Here is a 21,685-nt window from a genome sequence, read left to right as displayed (position 1 = left end):
ACCCCACTGTTTTAGGTAGTTATTCTTGGAAGTCGTTAGAGCGGTACCTGGCGGTGTGCGGCAAACATCAAAAGGACTCGAGTGATGCACGGGTACTAGCGATTGGTATCGGTGAATGATTGATGGATGGATGCTTTGTTGGTGCAGTACGAGTGTCTTTCTACGGACAAGAGCACGTTTTCTTCATTGGTCTCGTGGTAGAGACTTAATTGAATGGTTTGTCAATCCGATTGATTGCATTAAATTATACCCCCGGGGACTCGGGGCTATTTCCACTATCGAAAGAGTCCAACGACATCTCAACCCGCCGCAGCAACCCTCTGCTTCCTCTCCCCGCCGCCGCCCTCCCCATCCTTACTATAAACCACCGCCCTATGCCTCCTCTCCTCATACCCGGCGCCTTCGCTCCTATGCCCTTCCATCCAGCAGTTCCGACAGTACAAGTCGCCGTCGCAGCCGAGGCACTTGAGCGTCGCGTCGTCGTTGCAGATGACGCACCAGGACTCGATCTCCTCGTCTGTGAACTTCGCGGTGACTTTCGGGGGCTTCTTGGCGGGGGAGAAGGAGGGCGCGGACGGGAGGGTGAGGTCGTTGGAGTGGGGGGATGGGGAGAGCGAGGCGAAGCGGGCGGTTAGGGCGTCTTCGAGGGATTGGGTCTGCGTGAGGGAGTCGCGGGGGAGGGTTGTTGTTGGGGCGGAGGGGAGGGTGAGGGGGGTGTTTCCTGAGGAGGAGGGGGAGGAGTCGTTTCCTTCTGCTTGTTGGTTTTTGGGTGGAGATTGTGATGTTGGTGGTTTGGTGGATGTGGGAGGGTTGGAGGGTTCCTCATCGTCATTGTCGTTGCTGGGAGGAGATGGGTCGTCGAGGTTGTCGTATTTCTTCGCGATGGCGAGTTCGGCCATCACGCGCGCTATCACGTCGTTTGCTTCTTCGTCTTCGGACTTCTTCTTACCGTCTTCCTGCTCATCTCCATCGCCATTCTCATCGTCATCCTCATGATCCTCGCTGCGCTCCCCAGCACCCTTGACGCCCTTCCCCCCAACATCAAACTCCACGTTCTCCCAATCCGTCAATCCCTCCCCTTTCCCTTCTACCTTGCCCTTTCTCTCCCGCACCTCTTGCGTTCCTTCCTCCCTCATCCTCCGAACATCAGGTAATATCGACCTGATATCCCTAACCAAACTCTTCACATCCCTCTCCTCCCCATCATCGACATCCCAACTCGGCCTGTCATTCCCACTCCCACCCTGTGTAGACTCATCATTACCACCCCCGCTCCCAATCTCAAGTTCCGCAAGAAGCTCCTCGAGACTCTTCTCGTCTTCCTCGTTGAACTCGACGTCCCCGCCACTGCTGCTACCAATGCCCTCCGCGACGCCTTCGAGGTAGCTCGATGCGCCGGGCGCTATGGTCGGCGGTCCACTTGCTATGTCTGCGCGCCTGTTTGAAGAGGGCGGTGGTGTGGCGCTGGGACTCGCGGATCCGAGGCGCGCAAAGCGGGCTGCGAGGTCGTTGGTTTGTGACGACGGTGGTTGTGGTGGTGATGAAGGTGTGGTGCCGGAGAGTGCGGGGGTTGTGTCGAGGGATACGCTTGATTTCTTGAGGGCGTTTAGGCGGGCGAGGAGGGCGTCGTCGGTGCTGGGTTGGCTTGGTGGTGGTGGTGAGGGGGCCATGGTGTGGTGTTAAGTGAGGTTGTTTCTATTGTCTAAATGGTTGTTTTGAAGAGATAGGTAAGGTGTGGATGAGTTTGGGGTTCTTGCGAAAGGAGGTACTGGGTTATTGGCGAGGCATTCGTTTCGTGTTCAATGTGTTGGGAACATCCCTCGAGGCGGAGATAGGTGTAGTTGTGATTGAGCTTTGTAGTGTCGTGAGTGATAGATGTTCGGAATGGCAAGCTTGCGGACTTCCGAGAGCTCGGGGAAGCTTGGTGGTGGGGGCGGGGGTGGCCATGTGGTGGTTATCACACGCACACGACAACGAACCTGATCGACACACGATGCGGGTAGAATTGACTTGCAAAATCTCTATTTTTGTCTCAGAACACACAATTGATGGTTCCAATGCTGTACTCCTTGCTGATCTTACATTGCGTAGCGAATAATACACGTTTTTAAGAATCCATACGGATGTTTACCATTTCCATATAAGCCAGAAATACCAAATGAACACCACACCACCAACCTTGAAAATGCTATGCAAAAACTCATGCGCGAACAGGGCGGCACCCTTCTTTGGAGGGACCCTTCTCTTTGCACCCGACGTCCCCCATGGTTTGTCAGGTTTTCGATTCGACTCTTCGTCGTCGGAAGATCCGAAATAACCCGCATGTTGGACTAAGGGGTATGTATACTTCCCTGGTGTTGTTGGAAGGCCGTATCCATGAGTGGGACTCCCGTCGCGCGCTCGAGTGTTTGCATTGCGGACTTGGAGATTGCCGCGGTCGGAGGTGGACGAGGAGTTGGAGCTGTTGGGTTCGTGTGTGGGCTCTGTCGGATAGGGAGAACTCGAGGCTTTCTCGTTCTCCGCCGAAGAGGACTTCTCGGTAACAGGAAGTAGAGGATCTCTTGCGGGCTGACTTTTCGCAGTGATTATTCCTGCAGCGACCAAAGCGGCTCGAATACTCAATGTGAGCACCGTGAGGCCGAACAGTGTGGCATAACGAATGAAAGTACCCAGCTGATCGGGAAGCAGACAGAGGTGCGTCTGCAGCGTCCGCTCATTTGTCTCCAGCGGATTTCCAAGCTCGTCAACAGGGTTCCACAGGCTTGCCAGCACAACACCTGGGTGCCGTACACCCATTGCCCATGATATCGACTTCACAGTTATCTCTCTGATTCCTCCACCGCCTGAGGCGTAACCTCGGTGTACCACCTCGCAGTAGTCGTGGTCGTCGCCGGAGAATGCGTATTGAATGCTACCAACTTGGTCGGCCACGTCTTTTGTGATATCGCGGTGCAACACATTCTGATACTGATAACCTCCACTCACAGAGATCGCGTTGCGGTCGTCGTTCTCCAACGGCTCGGTCTGGCCCTTTGGCGGCGGAGTCGGCGGCCAATGTTCCCTTTGAGGTCCGCAGGGAGTACCCGGGGCCCTGTACAGAGGGACATGGCTTAACAAAACAGTAGGGAACTCAGCAACCGTGTCGTTGAACTTGGGTAATTGGGCGCTGGCCAGACCACTCGCTTCGATAATCCCATGTTGAAAGGGTAAATTCCTTGTCAAGCCTTGCTGTGTTCGAAGCTCTTCCTGGACCAGCCGTTGCTTTTGCTTCTTCACGCCCTCCAGAAATTTGGCAGAAGGTTCCCATAAGTCCTTCATAGCATCTGCATTTTCCTGTCCCATCGCACTCAACGACACGCTGTCCAATGACACGAACGTGTGATTCGCAATGACATCGATCCGATTTCCGTCTCCGAAATACGCATTGAAACGTTTCCGTACGCTGGTCTGGATTCCCTTCCCAAACCCCAGGTCGTGATTGCCCGGCAAACTGCTAATGATCTTTCTTCCCGGCTGTCCAGGCCTAGGCAGCAAACCCCCATCGCGCCAGTGGCCGAAGAATATCTTCCCAAAACGATCGTACTCTCGTAACCAGAAGCCAGTACCGTACTTTCTGTACTGCTTCTCCGGGCTCTGGCTTGTACGCGTGGACCATTCTCTTCCTCCGTCGAATAGATCACCCAACATGAACACAGTGTCAGGGTACAGTACGGTTTGCAATTGTGAATACGTTCGGCGCATGTACTGATCGGTGAACTTCACGGTGAGCGTATTGAGGGGCCATGGTCGGCCAGGGTAGGTATGTGGATCGACAAGTTGAGGGTCGGCGACGAACATAAGTCTATGAGGGTTCGCATTGCTTCCCTGCGTAACAGTCAGTAGGCGCGCCATGGGAGGGTGTACAATTGGCTTTCCATACCCAGTTCTCCCAGTTCTCCCATCGACATGAATCAACATGTCCGGTGTATGCGGAGCGCTCTCCCCAGTATAATGTGACAAACCATATGACAATCAATATCCTCCCCAAGCTCAGCAGAGATCTCAAGTGCCACGGCCTTCTACTAAAATCCCTCCATCTTGTGTCCACAATAGGTTTGATCTTGTACATGAGGAATGCGCGGGTGACTCGATATGCTTGGTGGGTGAGGCTCTCCGACCCAGAGTATGCTCCGACGGGCATCCCATAATCGTCGTAAGCGGTCATCGTCCGAGTGATTGTCGTAACAGAAGCTTGCACAGCATTTTTCGAAGCCAGTTGTCGTGTACTTCGCTGGCCAGACCGAATAGACGTTGCGTAATGTTCAAAGGGGGCACCCACATTACATGCGATGCGACCGGGGTTTGGGGGGTAGGCTAGACCGGGGTCAGGCCATTAGGCGAAGGTGCCTCGTCAGTCGGAAAGGGCAATTGTGTGCAATGCAAACATGCTCAAGAATGTCTCCAGGACACAGTCGCCCTTTTCAATATACAATTAATATTGGTACACAAAGCCAGACACTTAAAACAAGAAGGATGTTTAATTCTTTTGAAATTCATTCGGTAGAACAGGCTACAAGTACATGTACATAAATCAAATCGTCTATCAACTTCAGTATTCCAATGTCACCTCCTGTCCCTTCACCCTGCCGATAACGATCTCCGGCGCATACTTGGGAATCACTTCGTCATCGTGCAACATCTCAAACTCCTCCGTCGCATCCCGTCCCATGTGGCTGAAAAGAGCTTGAGGGCCACCTGGGTGCTCATCTGTCCACTGCGACAGATCCATGACGACACCCTTCACTGCAATCCACAGGTCGTCCTTCTTGTTGTGCTTTGCGACCTCCTCCAAGGTGTACTCCTTCTCGGGAACGCTGAATTTCTTTGGCTCATTCGGCTTGGATACCTTTCCGGGGTCTGATGAGTCCGCGTCCTTTTTCAAAACTGGAGCAGCTGACTGCTGGGATTGTTGTGCGACTTTCGACTCACCTCCGGATGAAGAAACGACCCCGCTGCCCCATTCTACGGAAACCTTGCCTGGCTGCGAGGGATCGATGTGGAGGGAGATCTGGCCAAGACGAGAAACCGCGGAACCACCTGCGTTGTTCAAAGCCTTCTGGAAGAGGTACTTCGATGAGGAGTCACCTGCAACACGTCCATAGACGACGCAGCCGAGGAGGGAGGAACCGCCAAGACGGTTAGCACCGTGGACACCACCGGCAAGCTCACCGCAGACGAACAGACCCTCGAAAGGCTTGCCGTCGGCGTTCAAAACCTGTGCCTGGTCGTTGATCTCGATACCACCCATGGTAAAGTGAAGAACGGGCTCCATGTGGGCAACGTGGAAGGTGTCATCGATGTCGAAAGGAAGGTTGTGGAAGTATTTCTTGCCCCAGATGTCCTTCTTCTCGCCCTTGGCAATGGCGTTGTAGCTCTTGAACTCAGCCTGGAGATCCTCGGGCTTGATGCCAATCTCCTTAGCAAGCTCCTTGCCGGTCATCTTCTTCATCAAGCCACGACCAGAGTAATGCCTTGTGTGGAAGTCGAGAACGTTGGAGGCCTTTGAGTTGAGAACAAGTCGGATGGGCCACTGGCCCTTCTCCTTCTCTTCCCACATCTTTCCAGAGACATAATCACGGTGACCGAGATCATCGCAGAACCGCTGACCCTTGTTGTTCAGAAGGATACCACCCTCACCACGGAGAGCTAGTGAACGTTAGTTGATTTGCTGCAGATGAAAGAAATCGGGTATGCCTTACCTTCGGCGGCCAAAAACTTGGTCTTGGCTGTGGGATCCTTGGGGTCTACAAGACCAGTGGGATGCACTTGGACCTTGTCCATGTCGATACCCTGGGCGCCGATGGACATCAAGATCTTGTGTCCATCACCAGTGGCGTGAGAGCCGTTGGTGGTGGAAAGATCAAAGGTGTCTGGCCTGTGCTTCTTCAACAGAGAGTCCTCTGTGAAATCAGCAGCATAGCCACCGGTCGCAAGGATGACTGGGCCTTCCACGGTGACTTCCTCGCCATTAAAGACGTATGTGACACCAGTAGCAACATTGCCCTCGGTGTTGACCTTGGTGACCTTGGCCTTCTTGATGAGCTGGACACGGTCTGGCTCGGACTCGGCCAATTCCTCATATCTTTGCATCAGAGCGTAGGTGATGGCCATTCCGGGGAACTTGGCATCGTGACCACGGTGGGTTCGGGGGAAGGAGTGTCCACTATGGCCAGTCAGTACATGATGCGCATTTGCGAATTTGAAGGCGAATCGACTTACCCTAACCGCGAGACGAGGGTCAAATCAAGGTTGAAGACATCCTGCAGCCACTCGACGGCAGCGGCGGACTTGTATGTGAGGACCTTGATGAGATCTGGGCGAGCCTTGTCTCGTGCAGATTTGAGGGTATCATCGTAGAATTGCTTGACGCTGTCTTGAATCTTGTGGTCGACTTGAGTTCTTGTGAGGGCACCGTTGATACCGGATGTGGCCTTGGTGGAGTTGCCTCCCATGAAGTCTATTGACGATTAGCCGACTCGCATTGGCAACGAATACAAGGAAAGGCATATACGCACTGTTCTTGTCAAGCAACAGAACGTTACCACCGTTAAGGTAGATAGTGTGAGCAGCGCTCAAACCGGAGACTGAATATGAGAGTTAGCCGAAAAGCCGTTGACATGATCCGGGGTAGATGGAAAGACTTACGGCCAGCGCCGACAACAATGACCTTCTGTTGTGCCATGTTGGTGGTTGGTGGACGTGATGAGGAGGGTATTGGGGTATCTTAGGATAGGGCAAGGGATAGATGGGGGAGAGTAGAGATGAAGAAAAAAGAAGGAATGCGTGGCGACGGGTGAAAGGGCGTCTGGGGGAGTTAAGTAGCGTGGAGAAAGGATGGCGGAGAATGGTGATGTACTACTCGTACTATGCTTGCTGGCTGCTCTTACTCCGCGACAATGAGCACAGAGTCAGTTCACTCTAAGCAAATGCCTCGGCCCATACAAATGACGCTAGTCCACGAACGATCGGTTGCTCCAGCGAATGGGATCACTTCTGAAGTTCAGCACTTGGGAATGGACCGAGAGAAGAGTTACCACAATCAAATGTTGGTGTTTGATCTTGTGAACGTACGACCGACCTCCTTGTTTTTTTTTATCCTTACCCACGGTCAATAACCATGCACCGGCCCACCTCAAGCCAATCCTAAATGACGCTGGTAGGTTGGCGGCGCTACACGGACGTCTGACGGTCTCACGCCGCATGTGAAATGCTCGTCGCCGTCATGCGGACATGCTGGGCCAACGCCAGGCTGAGCCTCCGGAGCGAAGGCCGAGTTACTGGCTGCCCTCCAAAATCCGGGGGAGAATCGCCTTCCCCCCCCAAAAAACACTAAGAGAACAATATCTGACTTCCAATTGACATGTGAACGCACCTGACAGCGCGCGTGCTCGATCTACCTACCTCATTCTGTCTATTACCAACTTTGCTCCACATAAGATGTCTGGCAAACCCAACCCCATACAATAATCATAACATTTTCTTAACCAATGTCGCTCGAACTTCCCCTGCCCCCATCATCGGCCAACTCCAACGCGCACTTCCCCTAATGGAAAGTGGCGCCGAGTCCTGGCTATGGACGGCTACTAGAATTACCGTACCCAACACATCCTGTTCAATACGCCCATTATACGGTCACCGCAAAAGCAATTTGAGTCATTTGCTGTATCGTCTCGGTCATTAATCAAGCGACGTTCAAATATTCTTTGGATTTGTTTTCTCAACCAAAATAAGAGAGATTTCAAGATGCCGTTATCCTCGGGCCATTGTCTGCCGAACCTGACGCTAGAGCTCTTGCAGTGGAGTTTAGAATAGCCCGGGAGAACATCTAGAGATGCAGCAACTGGTTAGAATTCACATTAAAGTTAAATAGACACAGACTAGACGTCGTCCAGCGAAGATATATGATTACCACTGAACTATCTTCGTATTGTTTGCCATTCGTTTCATCATCTAGTTCGTTCACGGCCACGCGCAACAACACCAAGAACATCGCTCCTCAGACTACCATATCCATTTCTGATGACCAACGCTTGCGACTTCCAAAGATCTTCATTCGCTTACTAGCAAAGCTTTGCAACACAAAATATCTTTATCAAATCAATGACAGGCAGCTGTTTTGGTAGGGGACGAATTGCTGAACAGCAGATAGCCTACGAAAGCGCCAACCGCAACGGCAAACATAACCCAACCGTTATACGTCATGAACAGCAGCCTTCAAATGTCAACAACTTCCTCTAGACATCCGGCGGACTTCGCCCTGGGAAGGTACTCACATGATAAAGAACGAGTAAAACACTTGGACCGCATACAAAATAGCCTTGATGATCTTTGTCTGCTGCTCGCTCGGCCTGCCTGTGAGTCTCCCTGGGTTGAGCAATGAGCTTGATTCAGTCGCGTCGTCTTCACATTGCGCAGCACGACTCAGCGTTCATTCCAGCAAGATGAACATGTAAGGAAAGGGGAAAAAGAAAACAACAGACTGGTACTGTCCCCAAGTCGCTCTACCAGTGTGTTCCTGAACGTTGAAGCTTCCGCGCGGCTCACGCTCGGTGTTCCTTCAACAGCTCAAGTTTGGCAAAGCAACATGAGGCGCGATCCTGCCCTAATTGAATGTATAAGAAATGAAGACTCACTGGTCAGATCATCCCCGCTCCTTCTACCCTCGGAAAGACTCTTCGCATATAGATCGTATCGTCTCGAGAGCTCGCGGACGGCTTCATATCCGGCGGTCATCAGAACGATCGCAAGGAGGGAGAAGATGAGGGACGCGGTCCCATCGATATGCCAGCCGTGGAAAACAATGCAGAGATCCTTAGTATCCCAAGTGAAAAGCATCTACAAAGCAGTAAGTTGTTAGCTATAGCTTAGGATACCGAGTACAACGAGGGAGCTACATACGTTCATGTTGCACTTGTGTCCACCGCCCATACCAGGCATATCGTGGCCTCCATGACCACCGTGATCCATGCCTCCATGATCCATATGAGAGTGATCCATAGTCGAAAGTCGTAAATGCAAAGCGAGGTTTGTGAGAGTTGCTGTGTTGCTGTCCTCAGCTCTATTACAACAGCACCACCGTAGCTGTCGTGTCGGTGTCGCATCAGCACGGACACACAGCTTCCCGGAGAGTACGACGACGCGCGGGGCGGACTCACGTGGGGCTATCCATTCTCCAGAAACCGCGGCCGTCGGGCGCTTCGGCTTCTTTTGCCAACGTCACATCATAACTATCAATTCGCTTTAGAATCCTGTATACGTAGCGAGCTGGTCTCTTTGGAATTGATATGCTCTGGCGAAGATGACATTCACAATGCGCACATTCGCCCCAACCGCGCGCCTCGTGCAGCAGTCTTTGCGCACGAGAGCTTCATTGCAACCTCCGCAACGTGCATCGCAACGGTTGTTTACAAGCACATCTCACATGCGACTTCTGGCAAGTCCGCTGAATATTTCGAAATGGTACGCGTTAAGTTTTGAGAAGTCCCACGGACATGTCTTTTCCGTACTAACTCTAATGTACAGGATCTCTGAAAACTCACACATGCTCCAACCGCCGATTAACAACTACTGCGTATACGACAAGGATGTAACCGTCATGATCGTCGGCGGCCCCAACGAACGCACCGACTACCATATCAACGAGACTGCAGAATGGTTCTACCAATACAAGGGCTCCATGCTATTAAAGATTGTCGACGAGGGCCAGTTCCGCGACATCCACATCCATGAGGGCGACATGTTCCTCCTGCCACCCAACACCCCGCACAACCCCGTGAGATTCAAGGACACGGTCGGTATCGTACTGGAGCAACACAGGCCGGAGGAGAGCCTGGATAGACTCAGGTGGTACTGTCAGAACTGCGGGGAGAAGGTGCATGAGGCGGCGTTCCATTGCACGGACTTGGGCACGCAGATCAAGGAGGCGGTCAACAACTTCAAGGCAGACACGGAGGCGAGGACCTGCAAGAATTGTGGCACGTTGTGTGATACTGCGCCGCCGAAGTGATATTGAAAAATTCCCCCTAGTTGTTCGATGCGATTGATCGTGTATTGGATATGATACCTTGTATTTACAACCCCTTCCACATCATCTTCGCGACATGGTCCGTCTTCTTCCTGCTGGATCTCACCATTCCGAGATGTTTTAACTCCGCCAGCCCGCGCTGGAATAGAGCTCTGTGTATGGGTTAGTGGGACAGGTTTAATATGCTGGAAAGGGGGTTGCTGACTTTGTATGGACCTCGCGCTCCTCGTCCTCTTCTCCACCCCCAACAATGGCATTGAACGCTTGCCAAAGATCACTGACATTGATCAACGATCCGGATTCCAGGTACAGCTGGTACAGGATGGACGTAGGCGGCTGGGTGGCCGAGAGCGCTGCATCACCTCCACAGCACTCGCAACCAAGATAGTCGTGCGGCGAGGCAAGCGCGCGTTCAATTGCGAAACGCGGCTTTGGTTGGAAGACTTCAGTATGTGGGGATTTGAGATCGTACAGCAGGATCTCGGAGAGGAACATCTCTCGGGGGTCAATCAAAGTTTGTTTCAAGTACTGCTCCAGCTCGTCGTTGAACTTTCCTACAAGATCCGAATATGCCCTATCTTGTTCAGACAGGGCTGCCTTATGCTTGCTCAGTAGAACTTTCTGTGCCACGACAGTGGTTCGCAGGCTTTCGTTGCGGACATCGTGTTGGGTCCGGAGCGGTGTAGAATCGGTGTTGTTGCTGATCAGTTGTGCAAAGCCTTGCTCGTAGAATGCCATATCAATCGGGCATCTCCCTTGGCTAGAAAGCGTAGCCAACGAGGCCAGTATTCGGCCGATCTTGTCGGAGGATACCTTTTTAGCAGATAGCATAGTTTCGCGGAGAAGAGGCGAGTCAATTAATTCACCATTCGCAGCTCTAATCCATAGTGAAGCGAGTGTCACCCTTGGTGACATCTGAAGAGAGTCTCGGATGCTCGATACAATTCGGATTGCATCGCTTATGGCGTTCAGTTTCTTTTGGCCCGCTTTGACATGTTCTTGGGTTCTATTGAACAAGTGTTCATCTGAATCCAGAAGGTCGCGGACTTCCTGGGTCTTGCGATCCTTGAGAAGTAACTCCACCCATCTTCGCCCATCAGCTTCGAAATGATTGAGATCTCGGGCCTACTCACCGTCTAAAAGAGGGTACGATTCGTACTGCCTCAAGGGCACTAGGCGGCACCTGAGCAAAGGGTAGCTCCTCGCTCAAGAATATGCTTGGGGGGGAAGCGTATAAATGAGACATGTACGCGTATTTCAGACCGTTTGAAAATTCTTGTACGTTTTGTACATGATCTTTCTGTCTATCGAGAATGCGGCGACACAGGTTAGATCCCATACGAAGGGGCGTATCGTAACCGGCAATAGTCGCAGCGAACAACCTTTCAATGATCTCATCAGATTGCGTGACATCAAACTTTTGCCCATCTAAATAACGAGGTAATTTGGCGGAGAGACGATCTTCAAAGCTCTCTGCCGAAGTAGCGATACCAAAGAGCAATATAAATGGTATGCGGTCTGACCACGAGCTATCCAAATGTTAGCTGGTCCCAAGGTATAGAAATCCAAACGTACTATAGGAGCTCGATCAATTCAACCAAAACAACGGCATCGAAAGCTTCACTATCTTGGATTGCAACAATAATATTGCTGGCCTGGTTCTTCTCTTGCCAATCGTGCAAATGCGCTAGGTCAAAATCAAGGATCTTGGGTCCATTCCTGGTAGAAGTTGGTCGGCCACTTTCCTCGTCTTCGTCTTCGTTTTCGGCTCGTGACGTAGCCTTCTTGATAAGGTTTTTCAAAAGCGTTTTCAAATTAGGGCTTTCGCCTGAAGTCAACACTAAGTAAGAACTACGTGTTTCCTTTTCGATTCTCCGACCCAGTCGTTCAAAGAACGGACCGTGAGAGGCGATGCTTGGCCCTGCAACAATGAGCCCAGCTGGAATTGCTCGGTGATCTAGCGCATCATCTTTTGATGCAGAGATGAAATCGATGATGTTCCTTTGGGTTGCTGAATCTGCCTCTTCGAGGGTTGCCTTACACAATTAGTATTTGGTGCTTTCCCTTTCATGAAGTTCCCTACCTGGACAAGACTCTCTTGCTTCTGCCAAAGCTGCCGAAAAGTCTGGAGTCTCTTGGACAATGCGGCATCGGGACTCGACTGGCCTGTACGCTGGCGTTTTGCGGGACGATCACTCTCCTCTGCTGGAGAGTAGATGTAACATCTTTGATGCTCAATCTCCATTATGACGTTAGAGTTGAGCCTTTGATAGAGATCCTCATTTAGGGGGTTTGAAGGTACGCGACGGTTAAGCGCGCGATCACAGGACGTCGCGAATTGGTCAAAGCGCCTCACCCAGCCAATCTTCCAGGTTCATTATTGAACCAGATCTGAATCTCGAATTTATTAAGAGCCACCACAATACTAGCATTATTCTCTTCTGAATTCATGGATATTCCGTAAGCTTTATGGTCCCTCGGGCTCAGGGTAGTATGTGCTTTAACCCTTCATTAACTAAACTATCTTACATTTCCATAAGGCCTGATCTACTGCAATTGCAAGAGGATGAGTGTACTGCTCTCAGCATAATATCTGTTTACGACTGCAGATAAGCAATCACAGAACCTAACGTGATCCGCAAGAGACTCGTCTCGTTGCTTGTCAATATTGATAGACAATCTACCCGCATCTCTTCCACGAATACTTGCCATTAATGGTCGAGCAAGACTTATAACCTGAGAGGTTAGTGGGGAGCATATGAAAGCATGGCGGCCACTTGAAGTACTATGATTGCCTTCAGGTAGCAAGAATGATGCATGTTCTTACTCAATAAATTGGCGATTGCTGATGGCTCAGTCGTCATGGGCTGACTCAGTAGAGCCCGGACAGCCTTCCATGGCCACATCAGGGTATTGGTCTCCGCACCATACGCAATATCGATGTTTTTCACGCAGAAAATCGGCAACCTTTTGAAGTCGATCTTCAACAGGCAGCGCTTCGAACTCTTCGAACTCCTCGTCTCCATCGTCCAGGTCGTCGTCGACGAATGAAGACTCTGCAGCGCTACCGAATGCTATCTTGTAATCATTGTCCTCATCATCATTCTCAGCTGCGAGTGTCGGTAGTCTTGAAGTGAGGCTATTTGTAAGCTGGATCTTCTCCCGTTTCTCGCGCAACTTTTCCAATCGCTGACGGTTGAGGCCACGCCAAAGCACGTTGATGCTTTTAAGCGGGACTTTTGTCGGATCTTTACTCTCGAAATCTACATCCTCTAGTCGCTCAGCGGTTCTTTGTGCATTTGCCAAATCCTTCATCCGTCTGCCCTCTTTTTGCTTCTGCCTCTGCATTTCGCGCCAATCGCCCTCGTCTTCCTTGGAGCGTTTGGCCCGGCTGAGTACTTCTTCTGCTTGCTCTCTGAATTTCCTTTTCTTCTCAGACTCAAGACCTATGCCAGACCTATCGTCCTTGGTTTGTATTCCGATCGGTTCTTTTCTTGCATCCTTGGATTTTCCAAGTGTGCTGCCCTGTTTAAACCCCATCTTCTCCATCATTTTGAATCCTTTGTTCGTAGATGGTAAAGCTGTTTCGAGTCTTTCCCTTGTTGCAGCTTCCTGCTCGGCCTGAAGTTCCGCTTTTGGTTTGGGTCGACCTCTCTCTTCGCGCTGTAGCCTCGATCAACAACGAGATACTAAATGTTTAACAAGTGTGAACATACCTCTTTTCGCAGTCGCGCAGCGCGTTGGATCGAGGTTTCTTGTTTTGGCTTTTCCTCGATGATCATATTCATGTAGTCCTCCTCAGATTCCGAATCCGCCATCTTGTTGTTTGTTGTCAGGTAAAACTACCGAGCAGGTTGTTAGGCGTATCGAGAAGGGCCGATGATAGGTCAGTCGACTGTTGATATTCAGGACACGGGTATATGAAGGCTCCGTTCTGAAATTTGTAATTTTGGCGGCAAATCGAAGAGGTGCATTCGTTGATTGCGAAGTCAAGATATGGGATTTTGGTGATTGCTGTTGAGGTGAAGCTTTCAAGGATCCACTCTCAGAAGCTAGCGCACCTTGGCAGATTTGTATGCGTTTGGTTCGTGCTGCCGCTAATCTCGTTTTCCCCAGACCCGACCATCCCCAGGAACCCCATGTTCCCCTGAAATTGTTACGAGTAGGATACCCTACCTTCGGCCAAGGCATCATTTGTCCTCCCAAGCTTTTGCGTAAATATTCGTCTTCATCGCTTGGAGTCTGCTCCCTTGTGAAAGTTCCTCCAAATATCAAGTCCAAGGCTTGGATCAATCGATTGAGCAGTCGAGGTCTTATTTGAGAACGACGACAAACGTAAAAGGTAAGTTGGTGGCGTTTTGCCTGTAAGAGTCCTATTTGATTACTGGGCGTCTAGCCTGGAACCGTCACAAGATCACTCACGATGCCAATCGTTGGCCTCAACGATTGATCGTCACTTCGGACATTCACATGCAATCGAATGCGATGAAATGCTGCAATGCGCGACCGAACAACGCGCTATTCCTGAAGAATCCTGACGGTATCTATCATAATGACCATGATTGATCGCGGACTGGGGCAGGGCCCATTCTGATACTTGATCGACAGCGTGAAGAGCTATTTTTCTCACGATATCGTTGCTATCGGAAGTTATGATCACCTCTTTGATGTCATGTGAAAAGAGGAGTAAAAAGCTTCGAGCTATTGAGGCACAGCTTTATCAGCTCGTACATCCCGTATTAGCTTCAAATCACCACGAATGTGCCTGCAGGATCAAGAGGGGATTCTGCTGCATACGGGTCGTCAGCCGGCGTTGCTCCCCCAGAATGATCCTAACTTCCCCACAGCCGCTAAATAGCTAAGCCTAAGCGAGCATTCACTCCGCGCCCCAGCCGCGCATTCTGGGGATCGATGCCGCCGAACTGGTGGCCTTTTTTGCTGGACATATTGAATCCTGCCCTTTCTTTCAGAAGACAAGACAGCATGTGGTGGCGGCTAGTACGCCCCCCCAGCAATAGCATCAAATGGGGAGAGAGCAACACCCTGCTTAGACTCTTGACTTGTTCGATCATGCAGCCAGTCAAGAGCTCCCAGCAAGCAATCTACACACAACGGTGTCAGCCGCAAGAGAGAATTTCATGAGAAGCATGTGCTTCATATTTATTCCCTAAGCCATACCTCGGCTTCAGTAGTTCAGGGATGTAGGACAGGGTAGCGGTTCGGACGCCTTCCGTATCCAGCTACAACTAAATGATTATGATTCGCTACACTCCAGCATATCCCTATTGCCACTTCATCTCTTTTCGAGCCTCCGAGCGATCTGCTCTCTATCCTTCGGCTTAACCACCCATATAGTAAAGGCGCGACAAGGATGATTCGCTTCCAGGCGCGCATGTGCTCATTCTCCAGATATTTACATTCATAATGAGCTCCACACCCCGGAGCATCCACTCTTATACTCGCACAGACACCGCCGTGCAAACATTGAATCTTTCCTCCTCACCTTTCCTTTTCCATCCTTTTCTTTTTCTCTCAGATCCAAGTTGTGAGACTCGAAATCGTTAAGATGGAGGACAAGAACAGTCAACGCACTGAAGAGGTGGCGCACAATGGGTATGCAAACGAGGCGGTGCCTCGTAAAAAGGGAGGTATCATCAACACACTGTATCCTCCAGGCCCAAAACCGGGTGCAGGTGGAAGAGTCAAGAATCACTGTCGAAAGTTCTGGTGGTGTGGTAAGTCTTCATCAACTATTCCTCCTCTTACGGAAACTGATAATAGCACAGACTTGCTTGTTATTGGCGTTATCGTCGTAGTAGTCGTTGTTCCAATGTAAGTAGTTGTGATCATACATACACAGCACGCTCTAATCGACCGAAGAATATACGTCGGTATACCAAAGAAAGCACAACACGATCTCAACGCTTCGACGCTCGAGGTCACGTCGCAGGACGTCAGTAGCCCGACTCCCAACGGCATCCACCTCAAGCTCGTGAGTCTTGCAAAGAGTGGAAGCAGCTTCCACCCAACGATTGAGGCGTTCGAAGGCAGGCTGTCCTTGGACGAGGAAGGAAAGAACCCTTTCATCGTTCTTCCAGTACCCGAAACCAAGGCGGAGGCTGAAACCGAAATCGTTGTCGATCAGCAACTCGGCTTCGCTGATAAGAACAACTTCGTCGAGTACAACAAAGCTGTGATGGGCAGTGAGTCCTTCGATGTTTACATGAACGGAAAGACCAAGATCCGCCAGTCCGGACTACAGCCCATTTCTGTTGATTACCATAAAAAGATCACCATGAAAGGTACGTACGAGTACTATGAATAGTATTTCACCGGACTGACAATATCAGGTTTGAACAAATTGCAAGGCCTTTCCATTTCCGACGTTGAGATCCTACGTCAAGATGCTGTTCTGGAGGATGGCTCCAACATGGTCGGAAACGTCCACATCCCCAACCCATCTGTGCTCACCATCGATCTTGGTGATGTGACCATGAACCTTTCCATTGACGACCAAGACATTGGAACATCCCTCCTTCCGGCACTTGTGTTGAAGCCCGGAAATAATAGCTACCCTATGCAAAGCAAGATTCAACAGCTCAGGGTCATTTCCGCAATCAGGAGCAAGTACAAGAACGGCATTGTTCCCATCGCAATCAAGGGCAATTCAAGTGTCGCAAATGGCGAACACCTCGATTATTTCGAGGCTGCCATCCAAGGCAACACAGTCAACGTTGAACTGGACGTTGGCCCAGCCCTAGCGAAGATCGGACTCAACATTACTTCGTCGGCCTAGTGGAACGGAACACTGCAAGTACGATAGCTGCTCGAACAGGGACAGGATGCCATAGCTCGTGGCCAGTCTATGATAAAACTTCTGGGGAGCACGGGATTTCAAATACTTAGTTCTGGGTGTTGACTGGGGTTTTTTGGATTGGGAAAGATTGGGCCATCGTCGTGATACCCGGATTAACATGCCCCATACTGGCTGCCCAACCCACCACTAATCTCCATCTTGTATGATTTTTTGCCAAGTAGTAATGGACGAAATGTGTGCATCGCCAGATTGGACGTCAAGTGCGAAGCATCTTAACATATCGATCAAGAGTACAAACAATGTGAAATTGGGACTGAAAGATCTTTGATAATGCTGCGAAGCTTCTAAATATATACATTTCATCTTCAACAGTCTGCTACTATATCGTACATTTGACCATGCCTATAAACGCTATGCTATGCTGTAATATTAACTTCCTTGAAAAGAGACTTTGGCCGGAGCAGGCGGACTTGTTCGGCGTTTGTCGTTCTCCTGACGTTGCACACCCGATCATGCAGCTTTCCCAATATGGGTGTTCCCTCCTGTGCCGTTTGAAACACAACACCTCCATGCTTCCGAAGCATTCCGAAGGCTCACGGCTCAACAATCGGTGGAAAAACAATATGTACGATTTCGGCCATTCTCTTCTCTTCTTCTATCTCTTACATTTATCGATGATGAGGTTGTGAGATGTGCACGGTCCATTTGTTGTATGTTTGGAATTGAGCGGTGCAATCGTCATGGGGACATTTGTAGCCCCAGCGTGCGCCTGGATATGGGCGGATAGCTGCGGGATCCTTGAAGCGCTAATATGATGGCATTAGTGAGAGAAAACAAAGTATGAGACATCAATATTAACATACCTCACGACAGACGGCTCGTGCGCAGTGGAACTCAGGTTCCGATGGCACATTCTCTGGGCTAGCTACTTGATTGACGTTCTTTGCATGAGATACGTGAGTTGATTGTATCCGTGAGCTCGTTTGGTCAACGACTTGGTTTGAAGAGATATTTTTCGAAGTTTGTGAACGGAACTCTTGCGCTTCAATGGCTTGTATATGTTCCTGTTGTATTTTGTGGATGTGGTCGATGGCCACGTGATGGGCTGATACCGGTTCCTGATGTATCAAGCCAGACGCGAAATCCCGTGCCGAGATCAGTGAACTCTTCTCTGTCACATGTCCGAGGATCATGTTGAGCCGCATGAGAGAGATATTTTCTGCCCATGCGGCTTCGTGTGTGTCGGTTGTGTTTTGCTCATTGTGAGATTCTCCCAATTTTGCAGATACGTGAGTATGCCAAAATTCTTCAATCTCTTGGTCATCCTGGATTTCGTTCTCCTCGTATGGGGTGTGCATTGTTCGCAATGCTTGGTCGTTTTCTGATTGGTCTCCAGTGTGAACATTTTGGACATCTTGATCTGTGGATGAGGCGCCAGGCTCAGGGAACATCCAAGGAAGAGAATCGTTCACGTCTCGTTCTTCAAGAGGTTCAAAATGGTCGAGTTCAAAGCTCAGGCTCTCCGGCGACCCATTCAGAAATTCATTGATGGCGCGATCATCGGGTTCCCGTACTGGACTTGACCGAAAACTTTGGTAGGAGGAACCACTTTGGCCACTCGCACTTGGAGTCGCAACATGAGAAGGGATGTCCTGAAGCCAGTGGTTTGCGGCCCGCGAGGAAGATCCATTGAAAGATTTGGAGTTCAGGTCTAAGGCATGTGATGCTCCCGATACGTCGGAGCTTCCCACGGCTCCCTTTGCGAGACCGGAAGCAGAGCGAGCGATCTTAGAGGCGATAGATGGAGTTGCAGTCTCTTTGCCTTTGTTCGATGGTGGCGAAGTCATTGATTTCCCCTGAACCATTGGGGGGATGGCACTACCTTCTGTAATCATGGCGGCGACGCATCATGAGAGGGAAAAGGCCGTCAAGGGGGAGGTTGATGGATGTAGTTGTAGTGATTAGTTGACCGCGGTGGAGGCACTGGGAACTGAGACTGGCACGAGCTGCGGGGAAGAAGAACTAATAAAGTATCACCGCCACTGAACCCACATGGCACGTTTCTGAAAAGAAATAAAAATGTTTTGTAATTATTGAAGTACCAGCCTTGGATAAGTGAAAAGAATGCAGACTTTTGTTGGAGCTTGTTTGAAGAGCGGAAAAGTTGCCTCGGATTGAATTGCCCAATCCCCATTGGCGTTCGGGCAGAAACGCGACCACTGCCGATAGCGACCCACTTAGAGTAAAGACGGCGGATCCGCAAAACCTCTTGCCTCTCTCCACTAACTGCATATGACATCTTTCACGGCCATGGCCTACTTCTACTTGTACAATACTGCGTAACTTCTTCCCATGTTCAGCCTCATCAGGGGAGTCCACGGGATCCCCTCCGAACCGATAAATACATACATCCTGCACTTGTGATTACCGCATGTACGGTAAGAACTAGTTCAGGTAGGTACAGATTTTGTTTATATATCATCCATCTTCTTATCAATCACATCAGGGTCTCGAACTCCCCCCTCTTCCTTTGGTCATGTCACTGTCCAAACACTGGCTATCATGACTCAATCAAGTATACATTGCCAACCTCTACAGATGTCTATTCAGGAACCTGCTACACATCTACTATAACGACACATATAGTACACATCTCTTGCACATACAACTGCCTCCTATCCAAGCGTAACATTCTCGATTTGCCGAGTGCCTGGACCATTCAGACGTTCATTGTCAACGTCCAATCCCATACTCGCTCAATTCTGCCTGTTCCCACCAGAGGATCCTCCGTGGTGCTGATCACTTCGAAGCTGCTCTGTATGCCACGGCCCTTCATGCGGCTTCTCATGCAGCCAACGAGCAAGTGGTGAAGTGGGCTGGTTGGCATGAGTGCCGTTTGATTGCTGTTGCTGAGAACTCGTCGTGTTGGTTTGACCCTATTTGATATTAGCCAAATGTGGGTCCATACATCCTATAGGATTTGATTCTGCTACTACCGTTTGAGAGGCGGAAGATCGCTTCGTAGGCTCGGTGCGAGACATGTTGTCGATTTGGAGTATTCGATATTTAGACCGAAATTTCTGGTGATAGCGAGAAAGAGATGAGCAGTGAAGTGGTGATAGTGGTGTTGATCGAGTGCGTTTGTTCAACATTCAGACTTCCTGGTTTCCTGTCAGTATTTATGTTGGAGCCGTACGGCCCCATGATGGACTCATGGACAAACTCAATGTCTCAGGGACAGAGAAACGTCAACATTCAGAAAAGCTCGAACGATACACGGGAGCACAATCCAGGTCCAGGGTCTGCCTGAGCCACTTCGAGGCACTCTTTTGTCTCTAGGCTTCAATTGCAGGCCTCACACCTATCGATACGCACTCGCACGATTTTCATTGAGGCGTAGCTGTCATCCATTCCGCATGCTTTCGGCATTGTAACGACAGGGATAGTGACTACTGTCCCTCTTCCCATTCCAGTAGGCCTACGGCGTAATCACTGGCCGTGAAAAGATACCAACGCTAAGTTACCAGACGACCGTGTGGAAGATATCGTGAAGCATTGACATGCCAACAAGTCCGAGACCAAAATGAGCCGTCAAGCCAAACAAGACATATCACCCTGGCGTCGTGATGCACATGTTCTTCGCTAGGATATTGCAGCCTTATCCGCCGACGGAGTCGATGTGACGCTCAGTGTTGAATCGCATGGCCCACGCCATCCTTCATTACGAGCCCCAAAGAAACATGATTATCTGGAACTCAATTGGACTGAAAGACGTTACAAACTACGGTACACAAGTCCAGGAACGGGTGAAGTCCGACGACGCGGTGTGGGGGCTATGTGTGACTGGCCCCATGCCAAATCGTCTAACTACGATCAGCAAAAATCTGCATGCGCCACGATCTCCATGACTACAGACATGAATCAACCTATTAATTATCAGTGAGAACATACCAGGACGTCTCTAATGTAAGGGTCAGGCCGGGTCGGTGACCAAACGTTGTGCGGCAGTGAGAGCGGGAGACACAAGAGCGTGGACCACCAGTTCTTTGCTAACTTACCCCATCAGAACACTACCACGAATCTCTGCGATAAACCTAATACGCCGTAAAGTACGTCCCTAATAGCTCCAGACTTCAGTATGCTTTGCAAGTAGTAACGCCTCGATCGAACATGAGCATACTTGCTCTTCTTCGACAACTATCTCCGGTCGTACCTAGGTCTTAACCCCCGAAGGTCTGCCTTGTCACTGGCACACCTTTCTTTCATTGCGTAACATCTCACTGGTGGTCAGCAATATATTGAAGCACACAAGTCGAATTGTACAGTGCCAAGCTTCCTGGCCACGAGTGCACTTTCATATCCAGATTCCTCGCGGATGCAATCTTGACGGGCAGGATCTACCGATTAGAGTACATCACAGCCGGGCTCATGGAACAATTCAATCGTGGTTGAAACGATCAGTTCTAGACATACTAGCAGCTGCGGCCCCCGGGCTGGATTTATTAAGGGCCAACTACAGCCGAATTACATACTGCATCTTAATTCCTTCACAAGCGGGACCCGTGCTGATTGGCTATTCATCTTGCCAAAGACCTCAGTCAGCGATGGTATCACACCGATGACATCTGTCTTTCTGCATGCCAGTTGCTCTGGTATTCCAACCCCGCGTGTCGTGTATCTAGACTGCCGAAGCGAACAGATCTATAATTATTGCTCGGTAGATACAACTGTAAACCGTCATATCAGTGAACTTGACTGGCCGATAGCACACATGTGGCATAAGGTAATCTACCCGCAATTTCTCT

General features: G+C 50.3%; 9 protein-coding genes across 9 annotated transcripts; 2 read left to right on the top strand and 7 right to left on the bottom strand.

Annotated features, from left to right (window-relative positions):
• Positions 1-66: 66 nt before the first annotated feature.
• On the bottom strand, positions 67-1,996 carry BU24DRAFT_234405 (uncharacterized protein). The gene has a single exon (XM_033522214.1). It carries the CDS (start codon positions 1,668-1,670, stop codon positions 300-302), a length of 1,371 nt encoding a protein of 456 aa, XP_033381633.1. The 5' UTR covers positions 1,671-1,996; the 3' UTR covers positions 67-299.
• A 131-nt stretch (positions 1,997-2,127) lies between these two features.
• On the bottom strand, positions 2,128-4,204 carry BU24DRAFT_411056 (uncharacterized protein; the record flags this gene model as incomplete). Its single annotated transcript, XM_033526028.1, has 2 exons — positions 2,128-3,864; positions 3,920-4,204. 2 exons carry the CDS (start codon positions 4,202-4,204, stop codon positions 2,128-2,130), a joined length of 2,022 nt encoding a protein of 673 aa, XP_033381632.1.
• A 310-nt stretch (positions 4,205-4,514) lies between these two features.
• Positions 4,515-7,177, bottom strand: BU24DRAFT_442425 (fumarate reductase-like protein). Its single transcript, XM_033530525.1, has 5 exons — positions 6,685-7,177; positions 6,555-6,623; positions 6,259-6,496; positions 5,739-6,202; positions 4,515-5,685 (listed from the first exon to the last, which is right to left on the bottom strand). The coding sequence occupies exons 1-5, from the start codon at positions 6,719-6,721 to the stop codon at positions 4,589-4,591; spliced, it is 1,905 nt and encodes a 634-aa protein (XP_033381631.1). The 5' UTR covers positions 6,722-7,177; the 3' UTR covers positions 4,515-4,588.
• A 959-nt stretch (positions 7,178-8,136) lies between these two features.
• On the bottom strand, positions 8,137-9,036 carry BU24DRAFT_350056 (Ctr-domain-containing protein; the record flags this gene model as incomplete). Its single annotated transcript, XM_033523627.1, has 4 exons — positions 8,137-8,251; positions 8,313-8,459; positions 8,669-8,874; positions 8,938-9,036. The coding sequence occupies 4 exons, from the start codon at positions 9,034-9,036 to the stop codon at positions 8,137-8,139; spliced, it is 567 nt and encodes a 188-aa protein (XP_033381630.1).
• A 313-nt stretch (positions 9,037-9,349) lies between these two features.
• BU24DRAFT_464100 (3-hydroxyanthranilate 3,4-dioxygenase) lies at positions 9,350-10,045 on the top strand (the record flags this gene model as incomplete). Its single annotated transcript, XM_033532182.1, has 2 exons — positions 9,350-9,498; positions 9,562-10,045. The coding sequence occupies 2 exons, from the start codon at positions 9,350-9,352 to the stop codon at positions 10,043-10,045; spliced, it is 633 nt and encodes a 210-aa protein (XP_033381629.1).
• A 64-nt stretch (positions 10,046-10,109) lies between these two features.
• Positions 10,110-12,308, bottom strand: BU24DRAFT_442423 (origin recognition complex subunit; the record flags this gene model as incomplete). The annotated part of the gene is made up of 5 exons (XM_033530524.1): positions 10,110-10,215; positions 10,269-11,150; positions 11,197-11,592; positions 11,639-12,099; positions 12,147-12,308. The coding sequence occupies 5 exons, from the start codon at positions 12,306-12,308 to the stop codon at positions 10,110-10,112; spliced, it is 2,007 nt and encodes a 668-aa protein (XP_033381628.1).
• Positions 12,309-12,448: 140 nt separating this feature from the next.
• Positions 12,449-14,086, bottom strand: BU24DRAFT_424295 (G-patch-domain-containing protein). Its single transcript, XM_033528463.1, has 2 exons — positions 13,780-14,086; positions 12,449-13,726 (listed from the first exon to the last, which is right to left on the bottom strand). Exons 1-2 carry the CDS (start codon positions 13,879-13,881, stop codon positions 12,917-12,919), a joined length of 912 nt encoding a protein of 303 aa, XP_033381627.1. The 5' UTR covers positions 13,882-14,086; the 3' UTR covers positions 12,449-12,916.
• A 1,331-nt stretch (positions 14,087-15,417) lies between these two features.
• On the top strand, positions 15,418-17,180 carry BU24DRAFT_234307 (uncharacterized protein). Its single transcript, XM_033522213.1, has 4 exons — positions 15,418-15,798; positions 15,850-15,895; positions 15,944-16,365; positions 16,414-17,180. Exons 1-4 carry the CDS (start codon positions 15,630-15,632, stop codon positions 16,857-16,859), a joined length of 1,083 nt encoding a protein of 360 aa, XP_033381626.1. The 5' UTR covers positions 15,418-15,629; the 3' UTR covers positions 16,860-17,180.
• Positions 17,181-17,189: 9 nt separating this feature from the next.
• Positions 17,190-19,018, bottom strand: BU24DRAFT_493811 (uncharacterized protein). The gene is made up of 2 exons (XM_033533999.1): positions 17,744-19,018; positions 17,190-17,686 (listed from the first exon to the last, which is right to left on the bottom strand). Exons 1-2 carry the CDS (start codon positions 18,773-18,775, stop codon positions 17,549-17,551), a joined length of 1,170 nt encoding a protein of 389 aa, XP_033381625.1. The 5' UTR covers positions 18,776-19,018; the 3' UTR covers positions 17,190-17,548.
• Between the last annotated feature and the right edge of the window lie 2,667 nt (positions 19,019-21,685).

The sequence above is a fragment of the Aaosphaeria arxii genome, assembly GCF_010015735.1.
Source record: "Aaosphaeria arxii CBS 175.79 unplaced genomic scaffold BU24scaffold_6, whole genome shotgun sequence".
NCBI lineage: Eukaryota > Fungi > Ascomycota > Dothideomycetes > Pleosporales > Aaosphaeria > Aaosphaeria arxii.
Note: the sequence above shows the minus strand (reverse complement) of the source record. Positions and strands in the feature narration are given on the sequence as shown.

What these genes read in the sequence shown, in the direction of transcription:
- BU24DRAFT_234405 (XM_033522214.1), bottom strand. Translation starts at nt 1,670, where the DNA reads ATGGCCCCCTCACCACCACCACCAAGCCAACCCAGCACCGACGACGCC.
- BU24DRAFT_424295 (XM_033528463.1), bottom strand. Translation starts at nt 13,881, where the DNA reads ATGGCGGATTCGGAATCTGAGGAGGACTACATGAATATGATCATCGAG. An exon ending in CTGCGCGACTGCGAAAAGAG is followed by an intron (nt 13,727 to 13,779) that starts GTATGTTCACAC and finishes TCGAGGCTACAG; the next exon opens with CGCGAAGAGAGAGGTCGACC.
- BU24DRAFT_234307 (XM_033522213.1), top strand. Translation starts at nt 15,630, where the DNA reads ATGGAGGACAAGAACAGTCAACGCACTGAAGAGGTGGCGCACAATGGG. An exon ending in TCGAAAGTTCTGGTGGTGTG is followed by an intron (nt 15,799 to 15,849) that starts GTAAGTCTTCAT and finishes ATAATAGCACAG; the next exon opens with ACTTGCTTGTTATTGGCGTT. An exon ending in TAAAAAGATCACCATGAAAG is followed by an intron (nt 16,366 to 16,413) that starts GTACGTACGAGT and finishes TGACAATATCAG; the next exon opens with GTTTGAACAAATTGCAAGGC.
- BU24DRAFT_442425 (XM_033530525.1), bottom strand. Translation starts at nt 6,721, where the DNA reads ATGGCACAACAGAAGGTCATTGTTGTCGGCGCTGGCC. An exon ending in CATTGTTGTCGGCGCTGGCC is followed by an intron (nt 6,624 to 6,684) that starts GTAAGTCTTTCC and finishes TCTCATATTCAG; the next exon opens with TCTCCGGTTTGAGCGCTGCT. An exon ending in CAAGTTTTTGGCCGCCGAAG is followed by an intron (nt 5,686 to 5,738) that starts GTAAGGCATACC and finishes AACGTTCACTAG; the next exon opens with CTCTCCGTGGTGAGGGTGGT.
- BU24DRAFT_493811 (XM_033533999.1), bottom strand. Translation starts at nt 18,775, where the DNA reads ATGATTACAGAAGGTAGTGCCATCCCCCCAATGGTTCAGGGGAAATCA. An exon ending in CACGAGCCGTCTGTCGTGAG is followed by an intron (nt 17,687 to 17,743) that starts GTATGTTAATAT and finishes CCATCATATTAG; the next exon opens with CGCTTCAAGGATCCCGCAGC.